This window comes from Canis lupus, chromosome 25 (assembly GCF_003254725.2).
Source record: "Canis lupus dingo isolate Sandy chromosome 25, ASM325472v2, whole genome shotgun sequence".
NCBI classification, from domain to species: domain Eukaryota; kingdom Metazoa; phylum Chordata; class Mammalia; order Carnivora; family Canidae; genus Canis; species Canis lupus.
This window is the reverse complement of record NC_064267.1, coordinates 45,463,073-45,475,150: the sequence shown is the minus strand read 5'-3', so window position 1 is coordinate 45,475,150 and position 12,078 is coordinate 45,463,073. Positions and strand designations below refer to the sequence as shown.

Below are 12,078 nucleotides of genomic sequence, written 5' to 3'. Positions count from 1 at the left end.
GGATAAAGAAGATGTGGTTTATGTATACAATGGAATATTACCCAGCCATTAGAAATGACAAATACCCACCATTTGCTTCGACGTGGATGGAACTGTGGGGTATTATGCTGAGTGAAATAAGTCAATCGGAGAAGGACAAACATTATATGGTCTCATTCATTTGGGGAATATAAATAATAGTGAAAGGGAATAGAGGGGAAGGGAGAAGAAATGGGTAGGAAATATCAGAAAGGAAGACAGAACATGGAAGACTCCTAACTCTGGGAAACGAACTAGGGGTAGTGGAAGGGGAGGAGGGCGGGGAGTGGGGGTGATTGGGTGGTGAGCACTGAGGGGGGCACTTGAAGGGATGAGCACTGGGTGTTATTCTGTATGTTGGCAAATTGAACACCAATAAAAAATAAGTTTATTATTAAAAAAAGACAAAACAAAAAAAAAGTCAACAGCAATCATAAAACAGAATGGCATGGCACTATGTTGAAATACTTCCATAGGCTAAGCTATAAGACATGTAATAGATATCCTGATAAGTACATGTTTAGAAAGGTGAGAGATTCTGAATTGTATCACAGGCCAGTTAATTTAGAAAGGCGATTATTCTGTTACAACAACTTCTCCGATGGATGTAGACTCTGTTTAGAATCTGGAATTCTAAAACTCATTACCAGGGATTTCTTTCCTCTGCTCCACTGATACACACAGAACTGGGAAGCTAAACATTTGTTGAAGTCATGGCGTTAAAGGATTACCAGTTTTGCAAGCAGGGTTGAGTCTGAACCCTGAATGCTATCCCCCAGGTCTGGAGACTTGATGAGTTATTTAATTTATGTGAGCTTCAATGACCAGCAAGAAACCTAGTTTGGGCCAGAGTATCGCTTCAGTGCCACCAAGAATGGATAAAATAGCCAGCTCTAGTGGAGTTGGACACTTCAGGCTTCCTCCCTCCCCATGAACTTGGCTGCCTTCTTCTCAGCTCCCAGAAGCTCCCCTACAGCTTACCCAGTTTGATCCAACTCTCGGTCTCCTCCTCAGGCAGCCGGGACACTGTGCGGGGTAAGAAGCGCACCAACTTCTCCTTGACCACAGATGACGTCAGGACGTCCTCCACCTCCACCAGGCTCGCGATCACGTCTGCAATCTGCCCTGAGCCTTCCACCACCACACAGGGGATTTTGCTTTTGATGGAGGTGTTGATGGCCTGGGAGAGGGGAGACAGAGTCAGCTAGATGGAAGACACACTGATGACCAACAGAACGTGCTCAGGACTGAGCTGGTCAACCAGACACCTTGATGCATCTCTGCACATTTTCCTTTGGGGTTTTGTGTCAGTCAGAAGCAAACCAAATGTCTGCAACTACTTATGAGTGAGCAACCTAAGCCACCTGTATTATATACTGTGCTACTACCAATTCCCATAAAAAGGACCTGTGTGATGGGCTTAAGTTCTCCATAAATAAGTGCTTGAAACATCTCTATATACAAAATTGATTATTTCAAATACTGACATCATAGATATGCATGACAACTGCCAAGACAGTATTCAATATTATCGGTGATAGCTTATCTGACAGAGGTTAACAATATTCATACTTGTAAGGTATGAAAATACCTTCAAAGCAGCAACCATGTGTTTTGTATTACATGGACACATATTTCCCTTATAATTCCCAAATAATTTTCCTTGCCCCCTTTTATGAAAAGAGAATAAAATTAAATTTGTTTCCCAGATAAATATGCAACACACTTTTATTATTTGCTTTATAAAAACTACAGAGGCTAAAATAGGTCTTAAGAATTTTAAATCACTTGACAGCAAGACAAAGTAATCTATAGGCACAGAAGAAACTGCCTTTAGCAGAAACTGAATGCCTTTCTGGAGAATACACTGTCCATAAAGTGTGTAGTGCCTCATCAGGGCAGAAAGAGGGGTGTTCCCAGCTCTGCACCCCACTGCCTGCCCTACGGACAAATGTCCACATGCTGGGGCCAAAGTGGGGTGATCAGATAGGGAGCTTCCCTCCTATGTCCTGTCCCCTGTCCTGGGCATAGTTACCAGCTGCACAGGCATTTGGGGAAAATGCCATAGAACTACAGTGCCTGGGCCCGCAGTGTTCTCTGGAAATCAGAATTCCAAATCTAAAATTTGAGAGAGAGCTTGTAAACATAACCATCTTTCAATTCCTTTCTCCCCTTCTCTCTTTCTCTCTTCTCTCCTGTTCTTCAACCATTCACATACTGACAATTTCCAAAAAATTCTTTAATTTTTTTCCTGAAAATCTTTCCCTGAAAAACTTTCATTTAATCATGGTCTCAGCAGATCTCACAGCAGGTGTGAATGAATGAATGAATGAATGAATGAGGCCATTGTTGTATAAAAGAATAAACAAAGTGCTAGATCATGATTCCAAATAACTTCACCAGGAATTACTTGTAATTCCAGGAGGAGAATCTGAGAGGAAGGGAGAGGATCAAGAACCATGGTATCTACAGAGGATAGAGGACACAAGGAGGTAGGCAAACCAACATGGAAATTAATTAAAAGGAGGACTTAAAAATCACTTTCTTGTGAAGTCCTATTGCTAAAATAGTGAGATCTTCAACGTGATGCACATGCCTTCAAATATTGACAAAAATGCAATTACACTGATACTTTCTAAAAAAGCCAGGCAGAAGCCTGGCTGCAGGTTAAGAGGAATTCAGAAACATCAGAGTAACACGGATGGGGTGAGAAGCAGAATTCTTGCTCCACTGTTCAATGCTGCAGGTATAGAATCATCCAGGAAACTTTCTGTGACCCTGGAATCACTTTGGGCTCAGGGTTCCTTCTTATAGGTAGAGTCCTTGCAGGCCCAGGAAGCATGTGGATGGGCCTTCAGTGGTTTAGGAACCCCACTAGCCTGTTTGCGTATGTTCACAGCTTATCTCCATGCAGATGGGGTGGCCATGGTTTTCCAATATATATGCTGATTATGATCTTTAAGTCTTATGAGTTAAGACTCACTCCTTGGTGGGGCTGATGGCCAAAGCCAACATTAGGTATACAAGCCACTCATGTTCTTCCAAAACCTCCTCTGGACTGTTAGAGAATGTTGTATGGTGAAGAAAATACTGCCTACTTGTTGTAGTAAAATAAATTAGTCAGGTTAGATTACATGAGCTCCAAAGCCCTGAAAACATAAATTTGCTGAGTTAGCTTGTTGATCAGTTTTCTAGAAAACCAAACCAAGACTCACTTTCAAAGTTTCTCTGCCACCTCCTTGGGCAAAACACACAATGGGGATCTTGCCACCATAGTTGGAATCTGTAAGGCATAAAATGTAAAACTTATACTGGGCTCATTAGAAATACTCACCTATGTCAAGAAGAGGCAGACCAGGAGCTTCTGCTCCATGAGCCCAGGGTGTGGGGTGATGACTGCAGATCTCAGACTTGACTATCTCCCCATTGATCGTGGCAGATGTTTCTCTGTACCCCAACCCAGTAATAGTATGACACGGGTCATGTTGCAATTTGTTAGTGATATTTATTTATTTTTTTAAAGATTTTATTTATTTATTCATGAAAGACACAGAGATGGAGAGGCAGAGACACAGGCAGAGGGGGAAGCAGGCTCCATGCAGGGAGCCCGATGTGGGACTCAATCCAGGGTCTCCCGGATCATGCCCTGGGCTGAAGGCGGCACTAAACCTCTGAGCCACCTGGGCTGCCCTGTTAGTGATATTTAAAACACTAAAGGCAGTGAATTATTTACTTTTGCTAATGTATATTAGGCCAGGTTCCAGTTTATCCTTATAATAGTTACACCCTCATTAATTTGCATAATCCTATGTTTTCCTGAGTGGGTGAAAAAATCCCATAACCACGTGTTCTCTAAAGAAAGAGTATTACAGGGATCCCTGGGTGGCGCAGCGGTTTGGCGCCTGCCTTTGGCCCAGGGCGCGATCCTGGAGACCCGGGATCGAATCCCACGTCGGGCTCCCGGTGCATGGAGCCTGCTTCTCCCTCTGCCTGTGTCTCTGCCTCTCTCTCTGTCTCTCTGTGACTATGACTATCATAAATAAATAAAAAAATATTTAAAAAAAAAAAAAAAAGAAAGAGTATTACATATATAAATGTCTTCCTTTATGTATGTCCCAGTGAAAAGGGAAAAAGGTTGAGAACATCTCCAATATGTCCCTGTTACGGAGTCTGTCACTACATCATGAGGTACTCTAGTTCCATAATAGGTCACATCTCAGCACCAATATCTCAGTAGCGGTGAGAGAGAGAGAATTTGTCACTTCCCATGACAAATAAAGGCTTTCACTCAACTGCTGCATTCTTCCCTTGAAGAATGGTTTAAGTGGTTAAGAATGGTTTTAAGTGGTTCTATTGTATAAAAATAGCCAAGATCCAAACCACTAACCCATCCAACTGTTAAGCTAACAGGTTGGTTTTTATGGTTTTTACCCTAGCTAACTACATTGCTTTATAATCTCAGACTTAGTAAGATGGATTTTATTTGTTCTTAAATGTTGTCTAGCAGAAGAGATAGCAGGTTTTCTATACTGCTATCAGTAGTGTGACAGAGTGTGATAAGGCAACATTTATGCTCCAGCACGTGGAAGGTACATGCACAGAAACCTTGGCAGAAACACTTCTAGGATGTCAAAGAAAGAGAAATAACAGCTCCTCTTTGGCAATAGGACATCTAATTGGGTGGGTTCACCATGCTTCACTCAATGATTGGCGGGTACTGTTGGTGCTGCAGCTACTGCTCTTGATACTATGTCTAAGGCCCATTTCCTAAACCCTGACCTTGAATAGTGCGCTCGGAGATGTACTTCTCCAGCTGATTCCGGAGTTTTGCTTCAACTGTAGGATGTCCATGGCAGCCGTTGTCCACAAGCAGCAGATGGGTGTGGTTGTTGTCCAAGATATACAGAGGGTCTCTCTTGAAGTCATCCATTATGTACTGAGCTGAAAAATATCCCTGAAAAGTACAGAGAATCTTGTCTTTGAGATTTATTTGTCGGTCAAGACACATGATAATATTTTTATATGTTAATGTTAAGGCTAACTGTTCAGGCTCACCTATATTGATACATCCTCCCAGGGTCCTAAGTTCAGAAGGATCTTTGAGATCTTACAGTACAGGACTTCATTTTAAATATGAAGAAATGAGGCTTCAAAATGGTTAGGTGACTTCCCCATTGTCACATAAATGGCCGGTGACAGAATAAGGATCAGATTCCCAGGCCAGTTCTTGTTTCATTGCCCTATGCTCGTTTATATCAATTCATTGAAATTGATAGCACTCAAGGAAGTGTGGGTGTTTATGTGTGTATGTGTGTATGTGTGTATCCAGACACACACACAGATATGTGAGTGTGCATGTAGTTATGTACACATACACACACACACATACACTTATATTTATGAGTGTGTGTGTCTGGATACATTGATAGAGACACATATATATATGTATCTGGAATCTATCATATGCCAAGACCTTGCCAGGATCTATAATATGAATTAAAAATGAACAAGATGGGGTCTTTACTCTTTAGAAGCCCATAGTTATAGGACCACAAAAAGAAGCAATTAAACAGATACTTTTTCCTAATACTTAATACCATAGAATAAACAAAAGCTGGAGGAGCATGAAGAAAGGAGTTCCTGACCCCTCCATCCCATTCAAAAGTGTTTAGTTCTTAAATCTCATTAAAAGATGGGTCACATTAAAAGGGTCACATTAAAAGATGTTCAATCTGAACTTCAAGAAAACAAACGAAGTTGAAATTTTAATGAGGAGAGGAATGTTACTGACTCTACTGATGGCATATATATTCAATCAGAACAAAGGAGGAATGAAAACAAAATTTCAAATGTTACAGTTCTCTTCTCAAAGTGCTCCTTGCCCAGCCAGGAGCGCCAATCAGAAGAGTCCTGGAAATGCCAAATGGAATAATATTAGCAAGACAGGCATTCAGGCAATTGATGCAGGAGACCTCCAAACTTTCCTGGAAGAAATCATTCCTATTCCATTCACACCCTTCCAGAACACAACACTAGTTCCAAAAACTTACAAGGAAAGAATCAGAAAAGGAAAAGCCAAAGACCATAGTCTCTAATGAATGTGGATATAAATCATTGACTAATTAAACCCAGTAGGATTATTAAAGGATAATTAGCATTGTTTCCAGAACTCCATTCATTAGATTATACTTTAAAGGGAAAAAATAGCAACCCAACAGACATTTTTGTACTCAATATTCATTCTTAATTTTAAAAATTATAAACTAGAAATAAAAGGATGATGCCTTATGGTACTTTCTTAAAATATACGTTTTTTGACGTTTTTGAAAATCCTATTTACTGGTGAAAATAATAGTCTCATTCCCACCACTATGATACCAAGTATTTGGAATGCCTGTTGGGATACCTGTTATCATCACTGTTATTTAACATTACTCTGGACATTTTAGCCCAGGCATCAAGATAAGCAAAAAAATTCAAAGTATAATTAAATGGAAAGTTATGTTTAAAAACAACACTATTTATCAGAGATATGGTTGCAAACATAGAATAACCAAAAAACTGTTAAAACAGAAAGAGAATTCATAAAATGTTTGATTCAAAACAACAAATAAATCCTTTTCCATAAAAATCACTTCCAAAATTACATTGAATAAAGACCCTATGTGCAATAATAACAAAAATACATCACCTCTAGAAATAACACTCAGAAGAAATATGTAGGTCCTAATGAGGAAAACTGTAAAATTTTCCTCAAAGACAAAGACTTGAGTAAATTCCATATCCTATCACTGGAAGAAGACTTGATAATGCAACAATTTCAATTTTCCTGCATCAATTTATAGGTTTTAACATGATCCCACTCAGTGTGTGTGAATTTTATTATGTTGTTTTGCCTTGTGTTTTGTCTTTGTAGTTGTACTTTGACAAGGGGATTTTAACACTGAAATAACCAATAAGGAGATGTATGAGCTCTTTTTTTGTGTGCATATGTAATGCAACAACACTTTTGACAGTGTAGCCTTGATCCAGATGAATAAAATCTCAGTGTTTGTGAAACCTGGTATTGTTTCAGGCCAGCTAAATCTGGGTCCTTGTAGAGCCCATCTACTAGTAGTGGGGTTTGTAATGAAGCCATGAATAGAAACCATATGGGAAGATATGGTTGACAAAGTTATTATGAACAATTACTGGGTTCAACTTATGCAAAAGACCAAGCACTATTTTTCAGGGAAGACCGAAAAGGAACAGAGGTTGACCACAAGATCATATGGGTTTGCTATGAAACTACTCTAAGTCACTGGAGATTTTCATTAACAGACACATAAAAGGAATGAAAACCAGAGCTATGATTTGAATATCTAAAAATAATACATACTCATTGTAGCAACATGGAAAATGCAGAAGAGTACAAGAAAATTTAAAATCATGCTTAATTCCACAACTCAGTGGTAGTCGTCAAGATTTTAGTGTTCTTGTATCTTTCCTAGGCATATAGATTAATTTATGTAGTTTTCATAATTTTCTATTTAAAACTTCAAATATTGGGATCCCTGGGTGGCGCAGCAGTTTGGCGCCTGCCTTTGGCCCAGGGCGCGATCCTGGAGACCCGGGATTGAATCCCACGTCGGGCTCCCGGTGCATGGAGCCTGCTTCTCCCTCTGCCTTTGTCTCTGCCTCTCTCTCTCTCTGTGTGTGTGACTATCATAAATAAATAAAAAATTAAAAAAAAATAAAAATAAAACTTCAAATATTTCCCATATTACCAGAAAATCTTTGGAAATATTATTTTGCACAATTTTCTTAATGTTTATATAGTAATCTAGTTGAAGATCCTCCTACTCTTGATATTACTAGATATTTAGGCTTCTGTCAATTCTTGATATTATCAGAAATATTTTAATAATGTTTGTCTAAATATTAAATTCTCAAGTGATATAAGTATGGTATGAACAGTCTTCATGCACTTGGTACAAATTCTGAAATGGTTTTCCAGAAAGGGCATAGATTTGTTCTTTCTGCAGCAATTTATAAGGATCTCATGGTTCTCTGTGTGTTGGAGACTACAGACATTTTTTTAAATTAACTCTTAATAGACTTTTTAAAATTTTTCTGAGTGAAATCACCTAAGCCCAGAGCAATTTTCAAAATTTTTATTTCCCTTTAAGCTCATTCACTGATAATTCATGCAGTCATATTTTCTAGCTCTTCTTGTTGAATCAGCTTTTGGAAATTATTGTTTTATGGAAAAATATAAAATATAAAAAACAAAAACTTCCTGAGATTTTCAAATGTATTGACATACAATTGCATGTGACGTCTGTACAATTTTTCTCAATATTTATTACCACAGTGGATTTCTCAGTTCTATTTATTCTTTAATTAAATTGTCAAAATGGTTTCAGAAAATAAAGAATATTTCTACTCTTCCTCTTTTTTTCTTTTCTAATTAATTTATTTCTGATGGAATATTATTTTTTCTCCTCTTCTTAAGTGTTATTGTGATGTTATTTTTCAAACCTATTAATTTGAAACTGTGGTGGCTAAAAGACCATGAACCATAGCTCTACTACTTACTAGCCATGTGACTAAAGAAAGCTTCTTACTTTCTCATCTGTAATGAGAAAGGTAATAGTACCACTTAATTCATTGTTAGCCTTATTGTTGTGAATATTAAAGAGTGTTAGATATTATTATTGAATTATTTTCTTGATTTTTGCTAATAAAGGTATAGGGCTATGCATTTCACTATGAGTGCAGCTTTGGACATATATTGTCAGTCTTAACAAATAATACTTTCATTTCCATTGCTTTCTAAGTGATCTGCAATTAAATTTTGAAAGTTCATTTTTGAACTTGAGTTATTTAGCAGATGTCATTCGTTTGTTTCTTTCTTAACTTCCAAGTGATTGGAACTATTTAATCCTTACATATTCATTTCATGTTTTACTTGTTGATAGAGGATGCCACCAGGGAAATACTAAGTTGCTGTTCCAATCCAGGGGGGAAACATACCTACCTTACAGGGTTGTTCTTGTGATTTTATGAATTTATCTATGGAATGTATCCACCAGACAGCAATGATGATTAGCCAATACCCCAGACAAACATGGCTAAAGACAAAGACTGAGTTCTTTCCCACTCAGCCTGTCACTGTCCTCAGAATCCTACCCCAGGCCACTCTCCCCCCTGAAGTTGGCATTTGATGTAAGATGATTTTACCATTCTTGGCTGAACATCTAGAAATAACAATAAAAGCTACCATTCACTCTATACAGTTAATCCATCCCATGATAATACAAGGTTATTATCATAAAAACTCAAAGAAGAGAACTCACTCAAGACCACGTAGCTAGAAAAAGTTCCTCACCCCTAGTTACTCTATCTGCAAAGCCCTTCTCCTCCCACTCCATCACTCCTGAGAGATGCTCAGAAATGGCTCCCCACTCTCCTCTGTCCCTTATACACCTGAGAAATGTTGATAAAAATAATATCATTTTTAAAAGCAAAAAGAATCAGGGGCGTCTGTGTGGCTCAGTCAAGTTAAACATCTGACTCTTGATTTCAGCTCAGGGTCATGAGATCAATCCCTTCATGCTCAGGGTGGAGTCTGCCTGAGATTCTCTCTCTCCACTCTGTCACCACCCATCACCCCCCCATTGCCCCACTCACGCATGCTCACTTTCTATAAATAAATAAAATCTTTTCAAATTAAAATATCAAAACCAGAGTAATTCTAAACATCTTGAACATTTACTGCCTAAACTTCCAAGGATTCCCAGGTAGAAGGTGGCATAGGCTAAATTGGGTTTTCTGAACCTCTGGTCTAAAGCTTCTAGTAGACATCACCTATTGTTTAAGGAGGTTTTCAACTCACTAGAAATGTTTTTTCCAAAATTCTACACTTGATACAAAATCTCATACATCTACCTTGCACATAGAACATGAAATTTGTGTTGATTACTCTCTAAATATGCTCACAGGAAACTTTAAGGGGAGAGCTGTTCATAACTTTCTTAATATCAAATTAACCTGGGTTCACAGCAATTCCTGTGAGTGTGGTCAGGGCTTGAGCCCTCCTGGGACAGACTTGGGTCACGGTTATAAAGAACAAAGAACCTGACTTTAACACGATATTACCAGGAAGAAAGTTTAAAAAATAAAACATATCCTTTGGTAACTCCTCAGGACTGTTTTGATTGTGTCATCCTTGTTTGTTTGTCCTAATTTTTTTGTTGTTTTTGTGTGTTTGTTTTTTTTTTTTTTTCATGGGGGGGAAGAGAAGAAGGCATGGGAGAGAGAGAGAATCCTGAGCAGGCTCCATGCCCAGCGCAGAGCTGGACACAGGGCTCCATCTCATGACCATGAGATCATGACCTGAGCTGAAATCAAGAGTCAGACACTTAACAGACTGAGCCACCAAGGCACTCATGTCATTCTTGTTTTTAATTGTTGGTCCCAAAGGCACTCCTTGTAAGGCCGACTTCCCCATGAGCTGGCTCTATCATAGAGCCACAATATTCAGGCCAGATCCCCAAGCCATGGTCTTCTTCCCACGTGACCTCGCAGACCTCCTCCTGTCCCATCTCTCCTCCTATCCCATCCCTCCTCCTGCCCCATCTCTCCTCTTATCCCATCCCTCCTTTTGCCCCATACCTCAGCATCGCAATTCCTGAGGAGAGTGTCCCTGTTGGAGACCATGCCCCAAGCCGCTATGCCAATGGCCACAATGTTCTCCTCTGAATTCCTGCTGATGGTGTTGTCTCTCACCACCTCCCCGATGTACTTCATCAGGCCATAATGGGTTCCTCCAGTGAGAATCCAAGCACCTGTCAATGAAGGAGGAGAGCAAATGCTCAGTTGGCTCTGAGTAAGTCTCCCATCCTGTGCTCACAGACCCCTGAAGAAGCCCCCACCATGCAAGTACCAGGACAACACTGCCAGCCACACCTTGCAGTGGGCCTTGCCAAGGACCATATGAAGAGGAAGGAGAAGAGGATGTTTGGAGGAATTTCTAAGAGATAATTGGTTTTAAAAAGACACAGATTCTGGGCCCCGCTCTTGATCTAAATCATCAGACTCTCCAGAGGGTTGGACCAGAGAATCTGCATCTTTATCCAGCCTTTCAGGTAAATCTCATGATAAATAATAAATGCTGGGCCCGAGCCTGTGAGCATTGCTGCCATGGAAAGCGGAGCACTCTGCTCCCAGACTCCTACTCTCGTGCCATGACCCTGGTGCCTACAATTTAGCTTTACCTTGTAATTACACAACTTTGCACACCGGCATTTTAAGGTTTATATTTGATGATCTTCACAATGTCAAGGGTTTTGCTCATTTTTTTCCAGAAATGAAGTAAAGAAAATACTTATAAAATATAACTTAGCCTAATAATTGAACGTAAAATTGGAAGTGACCCTGATCTAATGCACTACCCATGTAGGAACCCAGCCTGACGGTGGTCACTGGTGTCTCTTGATTAGTTCTGGTGATAGAAAGCTCAAGAGGCTCTGGGTAGCCCTCTCCCCCAGTTATTAGAAAGTCCCTTTGTTCATTATTTGTCTCCATTCTGCAATTGTATTACTATCCTCAGCAGTAACGAACAAGCTTAGTTATCTCCCCATAAAACCCTTCCAATATTTTAAGGTAAACGCAGCGTGGTCCTTAGGATTGTCACACCTGATTCCTGCAACCATTTCTCACAGAATATGAACTGCAACCCCTCGGCACCCAGTCTCCTTCCTCTAGACAGATTTTAGTTGTCAACGTCCCTCTTGCAAACCAGGCAAGGGAAACTGAAGCAGCACTCCGAGCAGCCAACGCAGAGGACGCCAAGACTGCTAACATCAGAGCCAGCCCCTCCCTTCCTCTGACTGGATGTACTCAGGCCAGGCTCTTTTGTCTGTTTTGTTCTGTTATATTCCCAGCACTTAAAACACTTCCTGAAAAAAAAAAAAAAAAAAAAAAAAAAAAAAAAAAAAACACTTCCTGACACACAGTAGGCATTTAATAAGTGTCCTGCATGAATGATGTGTGTTCAGGATTTAGCAGTAAGGAAGC

The 12,078-nt window shown here is 39.6% G+C and overlaps 1 protein-coding gene across 1 annotated transcript in view; it reads right to left on the bottom strand.

Moving 5' to 3' along the window:
- The window catches only part of TRPM8 (transient receptor potential cation channel subfamily M member 8), a 95,162-nt gene that overhangs the window by 56,053 nt on the left and 27,031 nt on the right, over positions 1–12,078 (bottom strand). The window contains 4 exon segments of the mRNA XM_049101286.1: positions 1,000–1,198; positions 3,234–3,301; positions 4,798–4,972; positions 10,675–10,847. Of these exon segments, the coding sequence (XP_048957243.1) occupies positions 1,000–1,198; positions 3,234–3,301; positions 4,798–4,972; positions 10,675–10,847 (615 nt within the window).